Genomic DNA, 24,512 nt, shown 5'->3' with positions numbered 1-24,512 from the left:
TTCATGCAAATTCGAATTTCCCAAGTGGCAACTCGATTTCTCTCTTAGAGGTCCATGCAATCCCTGATGAGGGAGATCGAATTAGATGAGAGGACATGTGGGAGATTGAAGTGGAGTGGTAGGATACCACTCTCCACCTCACTCAAGTAAACTCTAATCCAATCTCAAGTCAAATCATGATATCTCCTTGAAGCTCGAGTTAACTTCAAATTGTGGATCTTGTCATTATAACTCATAGTCTTCTCCACAAAAAAATTGATTTGTTTGATTTGTAGCTTATGTTGAGTCTACATCAATTTGTAACTCAACTTTGACCCTTAGATTATTTTTCACCTCATTTCTACATCATTTGAGCATGTGTGGATATTTATTTTTCTCCATTTATTTAATTATTTGGCTAATTTATTGCCACATTTTTCATAAAACTTAGGAAAAGTGGATTTTGAGGGTCTAGAACTTATTTTTTACCCCTCAAAGTGTGTCATAGTAGAAAGTTGAGGGTGAGAGGTGTAATTTTGAGCACACATACCCCATACAACTTCTCTAGACATCACTTATTACATATTACATTCAGATTTTATTCAAATTTCCCTCATGCGGAAAATTTTAAAAATTTAAAAAATGACTCCTAAACCTAATCAAATTCCACGAAATTTTATGAGTGATCTAGTATGGTAATATACAATGACTATACACTAGGACTCACCCAAGGCCTTGTCATCAAGCCGTACTCTGGCTTTGGGGTTATGCTTGGAGGAAAAAACTCAATTAATTATTAAATCCTCGTAAGGACCTAATAATTAACCAAGTGAAAAAAACCTCCCAGAGTAAACTCACTCGATGACAAGGTCCCAAGTTACCTAGGTCTTTTACATGACTCAACTCATCATAATAGCATCACTTCTACATTGTCTCTGCAGGGCTTGTGGGATTTGTGTACAACAAAAAAAGATGAGAAGAAGTATAGTTGAAAAAATCTGATGACAGTGAAATTTGATGGTACATGAAGCCTCTGATACATCCTTGGGCATGGAGTCTACAAAAAATCTTCAGATGCCATTCCAGTGGTCAACAGTCCCTAAGAAAGATATCTAAAGGAAGATTTGTTTGACATAACAAGTTCTAGGAGATAAAGGACAAGGCAATTACCATTCAATGTAACTTGATTATAAATTAGAGATTAATTTTTGCAAATATGAATGTTTATGAGCATGTAAATAACAATAATATAGATTTAATGAAATCAACAAGACATCCAACAAGATAAAATATGAGAGACTAGTGCCTTTAGATAATGCTCAAAGATAAATTGTTATACTTGCAAATGAGATGATCTTTCAAGTTACGAGAATAAAAATGCTACAAGAAAAGCATTAGTGAAATGATATCACAAGAGATTAAGTACAATATTGAAATATGAGCAATAGAAAGACTTGCAAGATAAATAAAACATATACATGTAGTTTTAAGAGAGATGCTCCAATGAGATAGAATGATATCAAAGAACAATGAGCATATAATTTAAATAACAAGTAGAAGACCAATGAAATGCAATATACTTGCAAGTCAATGAAATGCTTACAACTCAACTCATACAATAACCAATTGTAAAATGAAACAATGTTATGTGTGTGTGATGCAAAGTGTTCTTGATAAATTTTATTATATGCCTAATCTATAGTGTAACTTCCCCTCAATTTCTCAAAACTTGGTAAAGAATGTGGTGAATTGCAAGAAGGCTAGGAAGAAGAAGCACTTCTCCTTCATTAACGATACCCACCTAGACTTCAAGACAACCCACGTGCCTTCATTCCTACAAGGGCTTAGTCACAAGAGAATGCGAGGTCACATGTTTTAACCTTTGTTCAAGACTCAAGTTTATCAAATTGAATGAGAGTTAGGGAAGTGTCCTAAATGTCTATCAACCAAGCTTATGCTTGGAGGTAAATTTTAGAAGATGCAATACTAAATCTAAGGAGCAAATTAGGAACGAGATTTAAACAAATGCTTCAATGAGATTAACACTTAGGGTGAGAGGCTTCAAAAGTGAAATGTATTAAAATTCACCCACAACAAGTACCATTCCACTTATATGATTAAATTAGCAATTAGCACTTTAAGCACAATTTATTATATTATGTCAATGACTAAAGAAGCAAATGAAATATTTTTCTCAAAAACTAGTTGTTTAATATAGCGGTTACTTATTATTATTTGTTTTTGATAAAGTAATAAACTAATATCACAATTTAAATATTATTTTTCAAAAACTAATAATATTTGGTTTTAATAAAGTAATTTAAATATTATTTTTCAAAAACAATCCGTTACATAACAAACTAATATCATTATTTAAATATTATTTTTCGAAAACTAGTAATATTTGATTTTAATAAATAAATAATTTTTTTTTTTCAAAAACTAGCTGTTTAATATAGCCGCTACCTATTAATATTTTTAATAAATTAATGAAATAATATCATTATTTAAATATTTTTTCAAAAACTAGCCATTTAATATAGCCGTTAGTGAATAATATTTGTTTTTAATATATTAATTTTATTAATATCATAATTTAAATATTATTGTTCAAATATAGTAGTTACTTGAAATTATGTCTCTACATTGCTCTCTATTTAAGCCTTTGCTATGGTATGCCTCTTCATCTAGTCGTGATGATGAACCACACTTGTTGGTTCGAAACAGGTCTGCCAAAAATTTCCCTTATGTGATTTCTACCAAAAGATTTTGCTTAACAAAAATAATTTTGTCAAATTTATTATGTTTGCTAGAATTTCTCAATTTCTAGTATTTTTTTTCCGCAGTATTTTTATGGTGAAAGTTGCAGGTGTGATTTTATTCGTTATTTGTCGTAGCAGATAAACTGCATAATTAATATTTGAGTTAGAAGAATAATTTCCTATAGATGCAATAGATAAAATTTCACATTCAGAAGGCACATGATTTGAAGCATCCTTGGAGCAGGTCTTGTAGGCCTCTTTTGATGTATATTTGAAACTTATTTTGGAGACAGCTTGTAGAAGTTTTGAAGTCTATATGGAAAAGGTTGGAGCCTAGGAGGATTGGAGTCCTTATTTTGACCAAGTTGGTGCTTAGATTTGTTGAGAGGAATGAAGTCTTCATTTTGACCATGTTGGCGCTTGGATTTGATCAAGGATGGGGCATTGAAGGAGTCGGAGATTTGGTTGTACAAGTTGGAGCTTGTGATTTGTTTTAGAGGATTGGAATCCTCACTATATTCATCAATAATAATAAAAAATTGTTCACTTTCTTGTGTTCTGGTTTAACTTGTTATAAAAATCTTAACTAGCATAATAAAACAATTGAAAAAAATATTCATTCACCCCCTCACAGTGTTTCCAACAAAATTCTACAATCTCATTTCCTATGGTCTCTCAAACCCAAAAACTGATTGAAAAAATTCTCTCTTTTGCCACCGCTGTTTTTAAATTATTCTTTCAATATTTGGGCTTCCACATTGAGACTAATGATTCCAGAATAGCAGATTAGAAGTGATTGACAGAGAATATAGAGAAAGATCTCTTTATGAAGGCATACGTGGTTGTCCTTGGGAGGTTGACTGGTATTAGTGTTTTTGAGGGTAACCTCGTGTAGTGGATGCCATAACCCCTCAACCAAAAAATGATCACTGGAGAACTCACATTCAGATGCCTTTGGTCTAGCAACATCGAATTTCCAGGAATTCTAGTAATTTAGTGGGAAAAAATCTTCAATCCCAAGTCTGTGGGTGAGTAGGGTTTGAAAACTTTCGTTTTCATCTCATGGGCTCTAGCTGCAAAAAGGGTTTGGAGAATCATCACTGATCAACGCCTTTCAAAACATGCACTATTTAGGAAGTATATTCATCCTCTTAAGTTGATGAATAGGATATCCTGCCAGAAGAAAACGGGTTACATGATGTGGAAAACTTTAGTGGATCATTTGATATAGTTGAAAATAGTGTTGTAAATATTTCAATTTTATCATAAAAGATTCTGAGATCACTATCTTAGACAGATGGTCTGTGCGTAAGCAAAGTGGGAAGAATTATAGCTTGATGGACCACTACTACAGGAATGGAACTTTCACAAAGAGCACCGTATCTTCTTCGCCACACAGAGCACCGTATCTTCTTCGTCACCATCAGCAACTGCAGCGGCGTCCAACAGCCGGAGCAATTCACCAGCATCCGCATCGCCATGAATACTTAGCACACAGTGAATTTTGATATGATCATTGGTATCAAGCCCCTAGAGGAAACGGTGGCTCTAAGATGGGTAAAATAACGGGGTTTTGTTGTGTTTTATTTTTTTGGTTTTGTTTTGTTGTGTTTTGTTTTTTTTTTGGCAGTGTGAGCATAGTAGAGTGAGCGGTGTGAGAGCATGAAGCTTTTACGCAGCAAAAGCAACGAGCCAGGAGAAATGAGAGCATGAAGCTTTTATGCAGCAAAAGCAAGTAGCAGAACAAGTTGCAGTGCGAACCACTCTTAACATTTTGATTTTATAGACTTACATATTTCTCAAACAAGTTGGACGACCAATATATTCAAACATGACAAAGAAATAAGAAATTTCAAGGGCGAGAGAATTAACAGCAGTTAAAAACACATTAACCGCAGTTAAAAACACTGAAACAAAGGGCGTTCTATATTTTCGCCCTCAATTCTAAAGTTTTCATACGGAGGGTGGGAAGACAAAATTAAAGCAAATATATGCATATATATTGAAAATTAACAGTTATTGTAAAAATTAGAAGCGTGGTTTTGGAAGTGTGCGCAATTCAAAAAAATGACCGTATACGTCTATATATTTAGTGCATGAACTGTGAAACAGAGTGTATACATAAAAAAATAAGTATTTTTCTGGAAGTGTGTCTATATTTACTGCATGGAATGGACACTCCAGGTTGGAAGTCACAAATTTAAAGCATTTAAGAAAATAAGTCAAAGATATGGGAACTGGAACATACCAGGCACCACCTGTGGTGCTTCGTCTACTGCAGTGCTGTGATGATAAAACTCACTGCCATTGGGAAAATTAATATAAAACCCAATAACGTCACCCTCCACGTAAGGTCCATCCCCATAGGGCTCTCTGATAGCCTTATGAACTTTAGTGCCATCAACATCTCTGTAGGCATAGCTATTCCCATCATAACCCACAGGAGTGTCAACATCTCCTTTCTCTGTAGACCATCCCAATCTGGTATGCCCAGTTTGACCGAGGTAAACAACCGTGATCTCAAAATACCATGCCCCCTCCACCACACCCCTAGTAGCCCTCACCGTTCTGTATCCTTTAGAACTCCCTGCAATCAGTCTATCTTTACTCAGCTCAATCTTTTCTGCCTTGTGGATCTTTGACAGACAAATCCTCATGTTTGGGTTGTCATCCTCATCCTCATCATCAAGCAGCCTGGTGGCGGGAGTTATGAGAGTAGTATCTTTTGCTGCGGGATTGACATTAACCCTGTTCTTCTTACCCGACCTCCTGGATGCTGATGCTGATCTGGTCCGGGCATTAGTGTTTCTCCTTTTGGGCTTTTTAATAACAGTATCTGCCCCCCCCATTGGAGCCCGTAATTTCCTCTTCTGTGCCGCCCTGCCTGATGTTTCTTCAAATGCCCGTGACTCTGAGGCGTTCTCCTTATGCCCACTTTCGTCGCTCTGCTCCTCTTCTCCTTTCATGCCTTCACTTTCGTCGCTCTGCTCCTCTTCTCCTTGCATGCCTTCGTGTTCACTTGGGCCATGGTCTTCCTCATTTGGGTATTCGAATTCTTCCTCTCCTCCAACACCGACTTGGCAATTGGTCCTGTCCCCAGAAGTATCATGATCAAGGGGATGTTTCTGTTGTTCTGTAGATACATCCAACCCCTCATCATACTCCTCTTTCTCCTCGTCGTCCGAGATCTCAATTGCATTCCAGTATGAACTTCCTTCATAGTTGTGATAGGATGGACGATGAGGATCCATTGAGCCGTGAGCTGAGTATGCAATCACGTAGCAATCCAACAGGGTTTATATTTCTATTGAGCGGCCTTGAGCTAGAGTATGCAATCACGTAGCAATCCAACAGAGTTTATATTTCTATTGCCTTTCCCTTTCTCTTTCCCTGCCTTATATCTATCCGCGGCAAAATTAATTTGGGGGAGAAAATGGCATTGCGGACCCACTTGGCCAAGGCTGGCTGACTTGACGAATATGTGATCAAACCTGACCTTTTAAAACGGAATTTGAAGGGCATTTCCGGCACACTGCCGTTGTAGTACAGGTTTACGGGATTGCGTTCACTTGTGGAGGTAAACTAATTGGGCTTTCTTTTATGAGTAGGGGTAATTTTGTAAGTGTTAAACATAATTGCTTTACCATGACCAAATCAATTGTAACTTGAAAAAGGTGTAAGTGATAGAATAGAATCTAACTTATAAATATTTTGATTTTTAATTATGTAAATTAAAAATTAAATCAATTAATAATTATTTTATTAATTTATATAAATTAAGTTGCTTTTTTGGAAATGGTGTAAGTGATAAATGTAAATTCAAGAGGTATAAAAATATAAATATTCTAATTTTATTAGTTTAAAATTAAAATAATTATTTTTGAAAATGGTGTAAGTGATAAATGTAAATTTAAGAGGTATAAAAATACAAATATTTTAATTTTATTAGTTTAAAATTAAAATAATTATTTTTGAAAATGGTGTCAAAATGGAGTATACCAGAAAATTGTTTTTATTTGGGTAAGAATTTACTTTATAATGACCTAAAATTTAGGAAAGGAACCCAAAATCTTGAAGTTTTACAACTGTAACTTGGATTTACAAAAATCTCTTCTGGGTTTTATCGAAATACAGCCAAAAGTTACACTTATTTTGGTAGGAGTAAAAATTTGTCTACTTACTCTAGGTAACTCAAAATGGCGTGGTTTTCCTTTTTATAACATTATGTGTCAATCAATCTTAGTGGATACCATTCAGAAATATGTTATATTGGGTTTTACCATTTTGTTAAAAAAAAACACAACAATAATAATAATAAATTTAACAAGTTGTTGTGAAATGATTATAAATATTTTAATTTTGTTAGTTTAAAATTAAAATCATTTATTGAGCCAAGAGTGCTCTCCAATCCAATATGGTAGAGATATTGTCAGCTAATGTCTTGTATAACATTTTGTCTAAGTCAAATTACATAAAAATAAAAAAAATAAAAATTAAATTAAAGGATTAATATAATGTAATGTAAACATAGTAGAATTTAGGCTTCTATGATCCATATCAAGTTTACAAAAGATTTTTCGGCGAAGATCACATGAGACATCATTTGTCGACGCGTTTCTAACCAACCAGTGTGGTTCATCCTCAGGACAAGTTGAAGAAACAGATCCAGCTTACCAGGTTAAATAGATAGAGCAAAGCCTCCAACGGCTAAAAAGACTAACAACTACTTTTTTATTTATTTATTTATTTATTTATTTACTTATTTAATTATTTTATTTATTTATTTATTTTATATATATATATATTTTATTGTTTACTCGGAAGTATTTTTAATTACTAATTTAACAAAAAAAATTAATTTTTAACTAAATATTATCATTAAATTATTTTATTTTAAGGGGTTGGTGCCCTAGGGTAATATAATTTTAATTATTAAAACATAATTTTAATATAATTTTAATATAATTTTAATTTTAATTATATTTTAATTTAATTTTAATATAATATAATTTTAATTATGTTTAATAATTAAATATAATTTTAATTATTTATGTTTAACTAACTATTATCATGTATTATTACTAACTATTATCATATATTTTTATTAATAAAAAAGTTTTTTTTTTTTCACATAATTATTGTATTTATTTTATTCTAAGGGATTGGTCCCTCTATGAGAAATATAAATATAAATATATATATATATATATATATATATATATATATATATATATATATATATATATATATATATATATATATATTCCTTAGATATAATTTTTTAATTATTTATCTCTAACTAGCTATTTTCATGAATTATTGTTTATTTATTTTTAAATTTTAATTATTTATTAATATTTTTATCTAATATTATTTTTATTTGAAGGACTGGTCCCCCTCTAGGGTAATTTTTCCCTTAGATATAATTTTTTATTTATTTGTCTTTAACTAACTATTAACATGAATTATTTTTAGGTAATAATTGAACATAACTGTTTAATTATTTTTAATATTTTTTTATCATAATATTATTTTTATTTATAGGACTAGTCCCCTAGGGTAACATTTTTATAAAATATGGTTTTGATCCCGGTTCCTAGTCGGCTTTGCTCTGTCTATTTAACCTGCTAACCTGGATGCCTAGACAAATGATGTTTCATGTGATCTTCGCCGAATAATCTTTTGTAATGTAAACATTTTGTTTTGTCAAATTAAAGAAATAAAAAATAAAAATAAAAAAACTCATGGTATTCATGGGAAATATAGCCCATTTAAAGGGGGAAATTAAACGAGCCTAGATCCATCTTTAAATACAAATCTACCAAGCGTGTAGTCTTTTGTAATGTAAACATTTTGTTTTGTCAAATTAAAGAAATAAAAAATAAAAATAAAAAAACTCATGGTATTCATGGGAAATATACCCCATTTAAAGGGGGAAATTAAACGAGCCTAGATCCATATTTAACTACAAATCTACCAAGCGCATAGAGGGATCAAGTTTGTTGTCGAGATAGATCAAATATTTTTTCACTTTAAAAAATGTTTGCATCTCAAGAGATTTGATCCCTCTAGGTGTTTGGTAGATTGGGAGCAAAGATGGACCAAGGTTGGTGTAATGTAATGTCGTGGAAACATTTAGCTCGGTCAAAATAAAATAAAAACAATCCTATGTTAAAATAAAAATTGTACCTTATCATTTTTATTAATTTATGTTTGGTAGTTAGTCAAAATTTTATGAAGGAAATTTTACACAAAGGAAGCTGCCCCTGCAAATCCTTCCCTTGGCAACCTCCTACTATTGAGGCCAACCAGACCATGCAGCTCTCTGAGGAGGGAGATCCCCACTCTTCTACGTAGCCAGGGATTGAAGAAAATGCAAAAGACTTCGCATCTCTAATCACAGAGAATGGAGCTCCATAGTTGGTTTACCATGACCAAATCAATTGTAACTTGAAAAAGGTGTAAGTGGTAGAATAGAATCTAACTTATAAATATTTTGATTTTTGGTTATGTAAATTAAAAATTAAATCAATTAAAAATTATTTTATTAATTTATATAAATTAAGTTGCTTTTTTGGAAATGGTGTGAGTGATAAATGTAAATTCAAGAGGTATAAAAATAAAAATATTTTAATTTTATTAGTTTCAAATTAAAATAATTATTTTTGAAAATGGTGTAAAAATGGAGTATATTGGAAAATTGTTTTCATTTGTGTAAGAATTTACTCTATAACAACTTAAAATTTAGGAAGTGTCTATAGAGGTTGAGGAATTGCCCAGACTGTAAAAGTGTTTGGAATCCGCGTAAAAAAAATTCAACAAATTCAAAAACCTCTAGGAAACGAAAATCTTGAAGTTTGACCGCTGTAACCTCGATTTACAAAAATCCCTTCTCGATTGTATCAAAATCTTACCAGGACAAAGTTACACTTATTTTGGTAGGAGTAAAAATTTGGCGTAGTTTTCCTTTTTATAACCGCGTCAATCAAGATTGTCCTAATTTTTTCCACCTAACCCTATTTCATCCTCTATTTTACAAGCCAAAAAAAGACCTTCGTGTACATAATTTGGGTTTTTATTGTTGTAATGATAAGGATATGGATATGGAATTGGGTATCTTTAAAAAAAGGTGAGTAGATTGATATTTTATGATTAAATGTTGCATTTGATGTTATCTTGTGGTCTTTTCATCTTTTATAAGCCTTTAATTTATTATGAACTGCATGTACTAAAATAGGAGACATGTATTCTGGTCATGGGATTACTGCACTAGGATTTGGAGCATGGACTATTGAGTAAAGAGTTAGATGCCAGTGAAGTGAGCTGTCAAGAGATTTTCATGGATCCTGAGAAAGACAAAGCGTGCTCATCTCTCTTGGCCTTCAGTAATGAAATCTCAAATTACAACCTTTTTTCCAAACGAACCCAGCTCAATTTGGAAATGAATCACAACTTTTCTATTTTTTCCTCTCTTGTACAGGCTTCACTACAACCATGATAATAATTGAGAATGTATATATATTTTACGCTATGGGATGTAATAAATTGAGAATGTATATATATTTTACGCTATGGGATGTAATAGGTTAGCGATATTGTTATCTAGTATATTGTTAAATTCAATCACTTTGTATTGCCCAGATCTATTTGGAGCCAACTCACTGAACTCGTAATGTATTGAGACTAAGGTTTTATTAATACAAAGAGCATCAATGTCAAGTTCCTTTTCTATTTTGATTCGATCTTGTTAACTATTTGTGCAACTCTGTAGTTTAGCTTCTCTTCCACAAGGGCACGAGTGGGTTGGTCAGGGCCCGACCAATCTTGCTCGTTGACCCTTCGATAGTTAGCACTGTGTGGTTTGCCTTTTATTTTGATATGATATCGTGGTGTGCAAGCATATAGATCTTGTGGAGTGGAGTGTCTTTTGGAAGACTGTTATGGTATCTGTGTGTCACTTAAAAAAAAACTTAATTTTTCTCAATTTATTAAGAGTGCGTGGTTTGAAGTATAGTTAACCCAGATTTGGTAAAAATACTACGTTTTCTAAATAATTCTCAAGCAATGCAGACATTTGAATTCCATTGCACATAAATTTTTTATTTTCTAACTCTTGATTTATACTTTAAAGATCTGGTTATATCCTCTCTCTTTTTAGAACGTTAAGGCTTGGAGGTCTATACAAACCAGGGTTTGATTTTGGATCTAAAGAACTTTGATACCTAAACCCGTGTTTTATTTATATACCCATATGTATTTTGCGCTATGAGAATCGAACTTCTAAGTGGCTCTTACATGTTTTGAATGCTCTGATAAATTGAAGTAAATTGGTTCTTTGGGGTTTTGATTAAAAGCTTGAACGATTGGATATGAGTGTTTGGGTAGGGTTACTCTCTTAAAACTCCTTTGTTTGTCTTGAATATTTAACAAAGGATAACTCGATCTAATGTTGTGCTACAAAGAAAACAACATTGAAGCCATCAAATCTCAGGGTTTTGTGTTGATGCGAGATATGTCAAACTTCACTATGTGTTAGTGCAGGAATAGGTCTTTGGTATCTTCTTTGCTTGAAGAATTGTTTACTGATATTGTGTTGCATTGTTTTGAAACAAAACGGAGTCGTGATACAGGTGAATGTTTGAATGTCCCCATCGCTAAAGATTAAAGAGTGTGATTCCACCTTTTATTTGGTATGATTAGAGGAACATGGCATGTTTTATATTGAGACTTGTTTAATTGATGCATGAGTGAAATTTTGTGTCATGGTATGAGTTGGTGTTAAAGGTCTTGGTTGAAGAAACAATATTTAGTTCATGATTATTTGTTTTCAAGAACTTGGTTTCCATTTCGATTAAATTGGTTTCCTTCATAGATATTGTTTTAAGCATAAGTTATGACTCTTTGATTTGGGTTATCCTTTTGGTTTGTGAAGGTGAAGCAGAGTGATGTTATCTGCCATGTGTGCTTCCGAAAACACATCAAGGTTGTTATATTTATGAATACACAATGCATGAAGGAGAAGTGTGAAAAGATTGGTAAGAACTGAGTGAAAATTCAGACAATATAGGAATCAAAACAAAGAAAGAGCAAAACTTTAGGTAGTGCAGGAATGCTTTTGTAAGCCTATATGAATCTTTTCAACCACTCATTTGATTTATTAAGTTAAGGCTTATGTTCTTTTGGATTCTTCTTGTTCATTTTGCAATCTTAGTTGTTTGATGATCTTGTGAATGAAGTAAGTGGTATTCAGATTGACTAAGGTGTTTTCAATAAGGTTTCCATTGAAAGTAGTGTATGAATCACAAAATATAATTCTTATTTGTTTTCTTCAGGTCTTAGAATATTGGTGATTTGTTTTGGAGGTAGGATTGGTTTTCTTTCAGGTTTGGTCAGAGTCTCTTGGCATTAATTGTGTTGTGCTCGATGTGTACGACCCTTGGTTTGACAAGTAAGTGTTGAGGCTTGTAGGAAACAATCTTAACACCCAACATTTTGACATTGTTGTCAACGAGGCGCTTGGAGAGGTTCTAGTAAATTCTTGTTGAATTTCTTTTCATCAATAGAGGTGAGTTCTACATTGTTTTTGCTAGTAGGTGCGTGCTCTTGTTGCTAAGTACTCAAGGAAGGGTAATTCTTTTTGGGTTGTTATAGGTACATTTTTTGAGATAGTTGCAGAATTGAAATTGGGCTTGATTTCTTTTGCTAACAAGTGCTTTTACAATTTTGAAATTTTGTGATTTTATTTTTCTTTTAAAAAAAACATGAATGGCTAGAAGGGGTAGAGGTCCAAAACCCAAGAAGGGTAGAGGAAATATTGATAATATGGAAAACTTTTCTTCTCACGGTGGGCCTTCTGTTGTAGGTAAAAACTCCAGGCATACGTAGACTAATGAGGCTGGTTCTTTACACCTAGAATTTGGTGACAATAGTTCACAGGTATCACAACCAGTGGCAGGGAAGAAGGTGAATTTTGCAACTGAAAGGTTAGATTTAAAACACATTCAACCTTCACATTTTATGAGGGATAGTTTGCTTGGAGGAAAGAGGATAGAAAATCGTGAGGATGTCAATGGTAAAGGAGTTGGTAAAAACCAGTCACAGGAACGACAATCCACCCTTGGATTTCCAATTGTGGACCCTGATACAATGATGCAAATGAAGAATATCCCACCATCGGTTCTTCCTCATTTTCATGGTAAGGTACATGAAGACCCCAACACTTTTCTCTTTGAATTTGACATATTATGTAGGAGTTATGCCTATTCTTTAGATGTCCAAAAATTGAAGCTTTTCCCCGCTACCCTTAAAGACTCAACTCTACGCTGGTTTATGGGGTTAGGGGGTGTTGCACCTATTTTGTCACAAGTCCAAGGAAGCAGTGGTACAATTTTTTTTCAAAGTTCAAGATCATCAGCCAACCATTTCTTATATCATTGTAAACCCAATTTCTGCAAGTTGTAATGTAAATCACGCTAGTATGATTGTTTAATTATGTAACAACCTTGGTAAGGCTATGTTTGGTGACAAATTTCATCCTAGGAGGTTTTTAACCTCACTGATTATTCTAAACACGGTAATTGAAATAGTTTTTCCCTCCAACTTAAACCACAAAGCTAGGGTGAAATTTGTTGACAAGGTCTTAGGTGAGTCCTAGTGTTTAGTTGAGTCTTTTGTAAAAGTGATTTGGGAATAATTCAAGTTATTTAGATAAATTACTTTATTACAAATGACTTGGTCTACTAAATCATATTGTGTCGCAAAATTGGGTAATTATTTGAGGGTATATAACGAGCAAGTACTCCCCCTTTGAGGGTTTCAATTGTAATATTTGATGTAAAAAATATTTAATGCATGGTCCTTCATACTTAGACACCATGGGTAAAATATTTGAGGGTGGAAAATTAATTAATCCCCTTGTGTGTCAATTAACTGATTTTTCTAGAAAAAATTAAATAAAATCCTAATCTAGAGAATTAATTAATTTAGAGTCAAAAATTAAATTTGAGAACTTAATTTCTTCAAGTGGAAAATGACCAAAAAGTTTGTGGGTCATGAAGACGTCAATTTTTGAAAATCCCCCCGTAAGGCAAAAATGGATTTTTAAAGAAAAATTAAACCCTTGGACCTTGATGGTTAAGTCAAAGTCAATATTTTGAGGGAATTAATCCAAAATATTTTTTGAATTAATAAAAAATGTTTTAATGAGAAATTCAAAAATTCCTCAAAAATAGGCATTTTCGATGGCAGAGATTAAAATTTGATCAAATATGATTTGAATTTGAAACTACTTGTAAATGCTTAGCAAGGTATTCAATTCAGTAAACATACATGTTTAAGTGATGTACATGTCTTGTAATTAGAAACAAATGAGTTTTTCAGCTGTTTATGACCCTTTTATGTGTAGTAGAATTAATTCATTTCTCTGTTTAACATACTAAAACAGATTTTTTCAGGAAAATAACTCAAACACAGGTGCAAAATAAGTTGATAATGCAGTTCACCCCTCTTGGGCTACATCTGCCGGGTCCAAGGCTCCCAAATGGGCATGTCCTTGATTTGATTAAAAGCTCAAAATGATTGTATAGCTGAATACAAGCCTCTACAGGTGAAATAGACTGTAAAAATGGATTCAAAACACTCAAATACTTCAAGGATTGACTACTGGTTCACCACCAATGGGTACCTGCAACCCAATACAGCTCTCACAATGTCGGGCCCTAGTGGCTCCTAGAACTTCCACAGAGAAAATACACCTGCAAACGACCTCTGATTGCCCTCTCACCTGTGCCAATGGCTTCAGAATCATCTAGATACTCAAAATCAAAAAAAAAAATTGTCCAAGAAGGACTTTCCTAGCCAAAGTTATGGCTCATTGAAGATTTCATCCAGTTTGGCCTAGAATCACTCCAGCTAACTGTAGTGGAAGTTCAGTTAGCTCCGCCAATTATGGCGGGACCGCCCAAATTTGGTGGTATGCCAAGAATCCCGCCAACAAACCGCGTGTTTGACTGACTGTTGAGTTATGGCGCATGTGACCATTTGATGGTTTGGCGGTTTGTGCCTCGAATTCTGTGCAAGCTGTTTGGTTAACAGGTGGTGGCACTGTTAACTCCGCATTTAAATAGAAAATGTGACCACGTATAACACAAGGCGTGACCATTGATTGTTGTGTTGGCAGTTAGGAGTTTAGGCCTCGGTTCTGCGCGCTATGGTCATATCCGTGCGGGCTGGCCCTTAGGGGCAGGCCCCCTTGGGCCCCGCCCTTAACTAAATTCAAACTTTAACATAATTTTGTTCTGCACCTTAAACAAGCCCCGTGCTCATGGTTCAACGGTAAAGCGTGGGAGTGATATAACATAGATCGTGTGTTTAAGCCTCTCCATTTCCAAGATTTTAATGCATGCTCAAAAACTGAGTTGACGTCATGATGATGTCACAAGGCCACGTAGTGGCCTCCGGGCCTGCCACGTGGCAACCTGCCATTCGCTGCCCAAAATTACAGTGTTATTGGGAAATTCTTCTTTTTGGCATAACTTCCTCATACAGAGACCGTTTTTCGAACCGTTCACAGCGCCGGAATCAGGAGGATGAGATCTATCTGGTCGTTTAGGTTCGACACACTTTTGAACACTTTGAAATTTGAGCTATCACTGAAGTTCTGGATCAATATCTGATCAAAATATTTATCGACTATTGAGATTATTTTGACTAGGATCAATCCAACTAGCTATTATTTTCCACTTGGAGGATTTATCTATAAATTAGAAGTCATTCACTTCTCAAATCACAATGATAGTAGCTTTGATCTGATGTAATTTTGTAGCGTTGGTGTGAAGTCACTATTCTATTGGGAACATTTGAAGTTCATAATAAAAGACTTTGGGGTTCATTTCATGGTGTCTTTGACTCATTGATTTGTGGTACATGCTGGGTATGTGCTTTCCTATATCGTGCTTCAATATTACGTGAATTGTTATTTCATTTGTAGATGAAAAGAACATTTTATCAGTATGTTTTGAGTTTATCTTAGGTGATCTAATTCATTGTATGATCTAACAATTTTCTCTTAAGAAATATATAGAATTTGTAGGTTCCTTGGCCCTTGGGCTCCAAGTTCACAAACTGTGGGCACATGTCAACCTTCTTTGGGTTTCAGGAAATTTATATGGTTTTCTTACTTCACTAAGGTTGTTATTAACATTTATATTTCGAAATCCATCAAGGTGGTGTTATTATCATAAAAAATATTCTTCAAAAAATCTTTCAACCATTGTCTATTGGTATATTTGTAAAATAATTTCTTCTAACCCTTGTTTGCAGCTAATTGGGGTTTGGGGTTTATTTTTCAAATTTTCTATGTCTTGGGATTTTGGGTACTTGTAATTTCATTTGTGCAGGTGAGATTCAAGAGGATTTGTTAGGTTGGAGCTAGATCTAGGCCCTTGAGGGTAGCATCCAATCTCTAGAGATTTTTGCAGGGCCAACATAAAATGAAATTGGACAAAATTGCAGATCTAGCTTACTTACCCCTGCCACTGCCTTCTTCTTTCTTCCTCCCTAGGTCGTGGGCCTGATTTGGCCTCTTCGGGCTAGCCATGGCCCTTTCTTCCTCTATAGTGGGAAATTTTGGGCCATGTGGACTTGGTCACAAGCCTAAATGATTCCCCTTCTCTTTCCCCAGAAGTATCAGACTGAGATGACCAGTGATCAAGGAGATGTTTCCCAATTTGTTTCTGTTGTTCTGCAGAATCATCCAACCTCTCATCATCCTCTTCTTCATACTCCTCTTCCTCGTCATCCGAGATCTCAATTACATTCCAGTATTCAGCAGCCTCCTTTGGTTGGACACATTTCCATGGACTTAAGAACCTATGGTATTCATATGGAATATATCCCATTTAAAGGGGGAAATTAAACGATCCTAGATCCATCTTAACTACAAATCTACCAAGTGCCTAGAGGGATCAAGTTTGTTGTCAAGATAGATAAAATATTTTTTCACTCTAAAAATTGTTTGCATCTTAAGGGATTTAATCCCTTTAGGTGTTTGGTAGATCGGGAGTGAAGATGGACCTAGGTTGGTGTAATGTAATGTCATGGAAACATTTACCTCGGTCAAAACAAAATAAAAATAATCCTATGTTAAAATAAAAATTATACCTTATCATTTTTATTAATTTATGTTGGGTAGTTAGTCAAAATTTTATGAAGAAAATTTTACACAAAGGAAACGCTGGATGCTGCTGCTGTCCTAGCCAACGTTGCCCCTGCAGATCCTTCCCTCGGCAGCCTCCTACTGCTGAGGCCAACCAGACCATGCAGCCCTTTGAGGAGGGAGATCCCCACTCTTCTACGTAGCCAGGGATTGAAGAAAACGCAGAAGACTTCGCATCTCTGATCGCAGAGAATGGAGCTCCAAGGAATAGACCATTAATCAATAAATTTGTAAAGAAACTCGAAAGTATCCTAGATATTTCTCTCCCTCCAGCACTTCCAAGAAGAGCAACCATCTCTCTGGCAGAACGTGGACTTGTTGGATAGTTCACAGGGCTATGGCCTTCACCCAAATCAGTGCAAAAATGGGTGGAAAGAAACTACAACACAAACACACAGGGGAAGATAGCAATTCAATTTTTTGGAAGGGGATACTACACATTTCTCTTTGAAACAAAGGAGGATAGAGATTTGATATTTAGAAATGGACCTTACGTCATGGACTTCAGAGGTTTATACCTGAACAGATGGACGCGAGACTTTGATCCGGAGATGGTGTCCCAAACATTGTGCCTGTGTGGGTCAGGCTCCCGCATCTTCTTCTTCATTGCTGGGGAGATGAATCTGTGAAGGCTATAGGAAACGCAGTGGGCAAATATATTGACATATGTGAGCCAAAAGACAACATGAATGCTTGCGCAAGAATATGTGTGGAAGTAGATCTTGGAAAAGGCCTCCCAGAAGCAAATAAAGATCAAGATCGACCAGTGAACACACATTCAACAGCTGGACTATGAGCAAATACATTTAAATGCAAGGTATGTCATGAGTATGGTCATTTTGCAAATAGGTGTCTTAAAAAAGTAGAGCATGAAAATGTAGAAGAGTAAGAACCTACATGGGAACAAGTGAAAAGGAAAAAACCTACCAATAAGCAGACAAAATCAAATATGTATCAGTCCCAAGAAGCAAATGAAACAACCTCTCAGCCTCCAGTGAAGGTTACTCCTCCTGATGACACAACTCCGAATCCTTTTGAGCCACTAGAAGACTCCTTTGATCCACCCTATCCCAGATCCCCTCCCTCAAACCCTACCTCTTTAGCTCTCATATCCACCCCCAACCCTATATCCTCCCCACCTCCTCCCTCAGTGGACCGCATTCTAATTAGAAACAAAGCCAAAGAAATCCCCCAAGGTGGGGATCAACAAAAAAAAGTGGGAAAGAAATCCAATAAAGAAATCAAAGATGAGGCAACAGCTAAAGAAATGGCCCTAGGAACGCAATAGCCAATGGATTCATTTCTTGGGAAACAAACATGAAGTCATGAAAAAACTCAGCAAAGAGGAAAGGGAGGATCACACCAACACAACAGTAAATAATGATAGTGGTCTCTTGGAATTTTCACAGCATTGACAACTTCTTCAAAGTCAATGCATCTAGAGACATTTTAGTCAAGGAACAACCATACATATATATGATCAAAGAGACCAAACTAAATAAGAAAGAAAATAAAAAAATGATTCAAAAACTAAAAAATTATGAAGAAGTAGCATTAGAAGCCACATGAGCATCAGGAGGAATCAACACTATTTGGGATAAAAGAAAATGGGAACTAATGACCCAAAAAATCAGTAGACACTGGATTAGAACAGAGTTGAGGAATCTCAAAACAAAAGAACAGTATAGCATCTAAAATGTGTATTCTCCAAATCAATCTAGAGAGAAAGAACGATGGTGGAAATCAGTTAAAGAAGAAATAGCAGAGAGACAAAGTGGGCACTTAATTCTGGGAGGAGACTTAAATTTGGTAAGGAATACAGAAGAAATATTTGGCGGAATCTTCCACAACGATCCATCAAGAGAAGCTCTTGAAGGAATAATAGAAGAACATAAATTAATAGACATTCCGCCAAGCAATGGAAAATACATTTGGAACAACAAAAGAATTGGAAAAAACAACATAAAAGAAAGGTTGGACAAAATTCTTATTCAAGAAAGCATAGTAGCTGCTTACACTCTTTTGAAAAGTAAAATTGTTCACAACTCAGCTTCAGATCACAAGCCGGTGGTGCTAACCTTGGGGAAACTGGAAAACCAAGGACCCCTTCCCTTTAGATATAATTCAATTTGGGACAGTAAGGAAGATTTTGACAAACAAATAAAGGACAACTAGAAACAAAGTGTCACAAGATCTCCCCAGTATGTTTGGGAAACTAAGCTAAAGAACCTAAGGATACACCTAAAAAATTGGGCAAGAGAAATGATCTTTGAGACAAAGCCAGAAAAATCGAATTGCAAAAAAAATGGAATCTCCACCCTGACAAGGCAATAGGTCCAGATGGGTTCACAATGGCCTTTTACAAACAACATTGGGAAATTATAAAAGAGGACCTAATGAGAATGCTCAAAAATGCTTTCTAGAAAAAAAAAGATTGGAGGAAATACTAAATCCTCCTTCCTAGCCCTCATTCCCAAAGAACCCAATCCTACAAATTTTAACAGATATAGGCCAATATCCCTTTGCAACTCGTCTTATAAGATACTTACCAAAATCCTAACAAATAGAATGAAAAAATTACTTCTGAAAAAAATTTCAGAGAACCAAAAAAGATTTGTCCCCAAGAGACAAATCACAGACAATGTGATAATTGTACAGGAGGATATCCACAACAGTATCCAAAGAAAGGAGTGAGGAATGATTGTTAAGTTAGATATGGCTAACGCTTTTGATAGAGTTAACCATAACTTTCTTGCAACAACTCTCACAAGGTTTGGATTTTCAATAAATTTCATAGGGATTATCCAGGCATGTATATCAAATCCTTGGATAACTCCTTTAATCAATGGTCAGCCCAGTAAATTCTTCCAAAGCACACAAGGGCTAAGGCAAGGCTATCAGATTTCTCCATTCTTGTACATCATCATGGCTGAATCGACAAGTGCTATGTTAGAAAATCAGAGAAAAGAGAAAAAAATAACAGGGATCCAAATATCGAGAGGAGTCAAAGATATAAACCACTCTCTCTTTGCAGATGATACACTTCTCATAGGCGGGGCATCCTGCATTATTGCAAAACGATTCAAAAATGTCTTGGATGAATTTCTCCTAGCCTCAGGAGGAACTTTAAACAACTTCAAATGCAAAATTTATTGTTGGAATACCCCAACATCAACAATGCAGCGTATCTCACAAATTTTGGAAATACCCCTACAAATAAATTGGAGCCACTTCACTTATATTGGGCTGCCCTTAGCAAAGGAAGTGATAAAATCAGGAGTCTGGAACAGGAAAGTGGAGAGAATGAGGGGAAAAATTCATAATTGGGGAGTGATGTGGCTCAACCTCGCAGGAAAAGTGTCACTGATTAAAGCACTTCTCTCGGCCTTGCCTATATATCAATATGCAATCATTATGACTCTGGCAAGCGCCCACAAGCAAATGGAACTGATAATTAGAAGCTTCCTCTGGGAAGGAGGAAAACAAGATAATAAAAAATTTTAGCCTTGTTAAATGGGAGCAAGTTACTCTTCCCTATGAAAAAGGAGGTGTAGCAATAAGACTGGCAAGACTAATGAACATTTCCCTAGGGACAAAAATTATCTGGAGAATGATAAATGGGAACGACCACTGGTGGGGAAAAGTACTAACAATGAAATACTTGAATGGTCATAGAACAAAGCTGCTCACTGATACTATTCTAGACAGGCCATGCACCCAAATTTGGAAATTGGTTAAAAGGATAATTCCTCTTATTAGGGATCAAATATCCAAAAATCGAGGGAATGACAAAACAATTTCTATCTGAGAGGATAGAATAATGGGGAAAAACCCCTTAAATCGGCAACAAAATTTAAGGGGCCTTCAGAGATGGATGGAAGAGCAAAGTTTTAACACACTTTATTCTATTTCGGATTGGGGTCAAAATAACTGGGTTAGATGGAAAAAGTTGGCCACTCCACCAAGACTAAAAAGTCAGTGGGAAATTTTAAAAGTCCATTTTGCTGGGGCCGTGCCCATCAACATAGAAGAGCAGGATGACTTTGTTTGGGACCAAAATGGAGGGGATTACACAGTGAAATTGGGGTACAACCTCCTCCAGAAACTTCACAATCAAAATGACTGGAGTCTTTGGAAGGCAGCTTGGAATTTAGAGAGTCTGCCCAAAATTAAATTCTTCACCTGGACCCTTCTCAAAGGTAAAATTGTTACCTCTAAAAATAAAAATAAAAATTAAAAAAATGAATACAAGGGCCCTCAAAATGATTCATGTGTCAAAAGGAGGAAGAAACTATCCAACACCTCTTTGTTAACTGTATGGTGGCGAGAGAGTGCTGGAAATAGGCAACAAGTCCTTTGGAAATAAAAATAAAACCAACAATCCACTTGACAATTCTTCATAAAAACTAGGATAAAAGCTACCCATATACAAAGGAAAAAAAGGTAGCAATAAAAAGGTATGGAAATGTCTCCCTTCAATCCTATGTTGGCAAATTTGGTTAGCCCGAAACAAATGCATTTTCAAAGAACAAAAGCCAAATCTAGGCAAGATCTTAGCAACAACTTGGAGCCAAGTTGCAGAGATAATCAGTACAAATGGAATCTAAAAAATGGACCAGAATAATTTACAACAAGAAGAGAAAGACTAGTACAGTAAAGAAATTTTAGAAAACAAAGCAAAAGTAGCAGTTACAACAAATAATAAAGAATTCCACACAAACAAGAATTGGAAATTAAGATTGGAGGACAAAGAATTTGCAGAATGGATAAAAGAATAGAAGAGACACATTCTCTTTTTTGATGGAGCTGCAAAAAATAAGCCAGGAAATGCAGGGGCAGGAGGAGTTATACTAGACCCAAATGGACAAAAAATAATAACCTATGAATGGAGCCTAGGAGAAATGACAAACAACAGGGCTGAAGCATACAACCATCTCCTAGGCACAAGGCTTTTAAACAAAAATGCATTTAAGAACCCTATAATAATATGGGATTCTACTATCATAATAGCCGCTCTGGATGCCAATAGACACTTCAAAAGCATAGGCATCAATAAAATCTATCAAAGGATCAGAGCAAGTTTTGAAAGTCTGGGAAATATAACCTTAAAGCAAGTCCTGAGAAACCAAAATAAGGACACTGATAGCCATGCCAACAAAGCAATTGACAGACCAATTGGCATATTCAAAGAGAACAATGAAGTTTATGAAGAAAGTATCCCTTGACCCCCTCACCCAGTATGAAGAACGAGAATGTATACCATGATCCACATGTATTTGTGCAGGCTCCCTCGCAACCTAAGACAGTTTGGCAATCAACAACAGCAGGTTTCTTCACAACAGAGACCAATAATTCAAGACCAGAAACCACAAATCAATGAAGAAATTCCGCAAAGTAGGAGTGAGGAGACAGATGTAGAATCATCGCACAGGTACCGTGGGATTCTAGAGATCAATGGCTAAGGATTGAATTCATTTGCAGCGGAAGAGGATCTCAGAAATGTCGTCGCAGCCGTCGATGGTGGCAGATCAATGGCCATCGGGCACTTTCTTGCACAAGACTTAGACAAAAAGAAAAGGCAGGATTTTAAACCGGAATGGTATTTCAAGCAGAGTCTCAGTGGTGAGTGGTTTTAGGAGGGAACCGCCCGATTCCACTCATTGATGGACACGTATAATGAGGGCAGTGTGAGAATACCACCTCTTTGGGCGGGTACTATCTGCGCGATTTGCCCACCCGAAATTCTTGCCAGCTCTTGGATCTATCATGTGTGGATCAACAATGGTAGTGTGACGTGCAAGTTGTTTGACTAGTCATATCTGATGGAGGATTTTCTACAATGGAGATCGAGTCTTATAAAGGTAAGCTTTGAAGATCGTGCCAAGGCTTTAGAAAAGAGGAAATCATTATTTACCGTGTATTGTGTATATGCCGACTTTTCAAGGATAATGGTTTTTGACTTTATCCGCCTTTTCAAAATTTAAGTGCAGGTTTGGTCTCCGCGCGAGGCTTTTGGAGTTCAAGTCATTTTCTGGAAAGTTAACCCACATCTTAGAACCACGATAACAGCTCATTAGTTTTTAATTTTATGGATTCTGGGCGGAAAAAGTAGTTGTGGGTACTGGGCTCCCATTTACGCACTACTTTTGAACCTGCCTTCCTCTGATTTTTCAAGGAACTAGCTTCTTTCCCTCTTTTTTGCAATATATAAAAATTAACCGACTATGTTAAAAAAAAATTATGTTGGGTAGTTAAGGTAAACTTGATTTGGTCCAGTTACTAGTGGTTTTCGAGCTTCGAGTTTATGAGAACCCATGGTATTGATCCATGGTAATTATGTGGAACATATCATATTTAAAGGGCGGAATTAAACCAACCTACATCTTATCATTTTTATTAATTTATGTTGGGTAGTTAAGGTAAACTTGATTTGGTCCAGTTACTAGTGGTTTTCGACCTTCAATTTTATGAGAACCTATGGTATTGATCCATGGTAATCACAACCTACATCTTATCATTTTTATTAATTTATGTTGGGTAGTTAAGGTAAACTTGATTTGGTCCACTTACTAGTGGTTTTTGAGCTTCAAGTTTATGAGAATGCATTGTATTGATCCATGGTAATCACATGGAATATATCATATTTAAAAGGTAGAATTAAACCAACCTACATCCATCTTAACTTCGAATCTACAAAGCGCCAAGAGGAACCCTAGTGGTTTTCGAGCTTTGGGTTTATGAGAACCCATGGTATTGATCCATGGTAATCACGTGGAATATATCATATTTAAAAGGTTGAATTAAACCAGCCTAGATCCATCTTAGCTTCTAATCTACAAAGCGCCAAGAGGAACCAAACCTCTTTCTCAATAAATTTGATCCCTCTTGGGACTTGGTATCTTAATTATATAAATTATACAAAAATACGCAATTTCTTTTATTTAGAATTATTTTAATTAAAGTATTTTAATTAGGCATTGTGTGTAAAGGAAACCTGAATAAAGCATTATGTGTAAGGGAGTGGAGCAATGAATCTCACAAATTTCTAATAGATGATTGTTTGGTTGGGGCCTCTTCAAAATGGAACTGGATGAAGCATACTATTAAATGGACAGTTTGTGCGCCAATGGATTTTTATGTACCATAGAAGACCTAGTTCATGGATGTTCCTTTGTGATTCGTGTCAATCCCAGAGCACAAAATATCACATTTACTGGTTTTTATATGAGGGAAAAGGAGAGGGTGGAGGAAGGTTTTAAATTCACGTAGAGCTTCAGCTATAGTGGTAGGGAACAATGTTGGGGTAGTTGAGGTCTTGACTGTCTTATAGCATGGTTTGATTGGGAAGTTTGTAGAAAAAGTATTCAGTTTGGTATCTTTCAGGGGATGGATGGAGAATTATTGGGTTATTGTTTTAGGTTATTCACCAGTTTTCTATATTCTCACTCAGGGAGGGTTCTATGTGGTATTACGTTCAGAGGAATAGTTATTGAATATCCTTAATCGGGACTAGATATGGGAGAATTTTAGCCCTATTATGAAAAGGTGGCGCCTAT

At 35.2% G+C, this 24,512-nt stretch overlaps 1 protein-coding gene across 1 annotated transcript in view; it reads right to left on the bottom strand.

Moving 5' to 3' along the window:
• Nucleotides 1-5,992, bottom strand: part of LOC149156798 (protein TRAUCO-like) — a 60,229-nt gene extending 54,237 nt beyond the window's left edge. Inside the window, exons 1-2 of the mRNA XM_089444871.1 lie at nt 5,749-5,992; nt 4,990-5,709 (exon numbers count right to left, since the gene is read on the bottom strand). Of these exons, the coding sequence (XP_089300997.1) occupies nt 4,990-5,709; nt 5,749-5,992 (964 nt within the window). The remainder of the gene's footprint in view (nt 1-4,989; nt 5,710-5,748) is intronic.
• Between the last annotated feature and the right edge of the window lie 18,520 nt (nt 5,993-24,512).

Source organism: Pinus tabuliformis, chromosome 9 (genome assembly GCF_031772625.1).
Source record: "Pinus tabuliformis cultivar Carrire ecotype Pingquan chromosome 9, CPIR1, whole genome shotgun sequence".
Taxonomy (NCBI): Eukaryota; Viridiplantae; Streptophyta; class Pinopsida; order Pinales; family Pinaceae; genus Pinus; species Pinus tabuliformis.
This window is presented reverse-complemented; position numbering and strand designations above follow the sequence as displayed.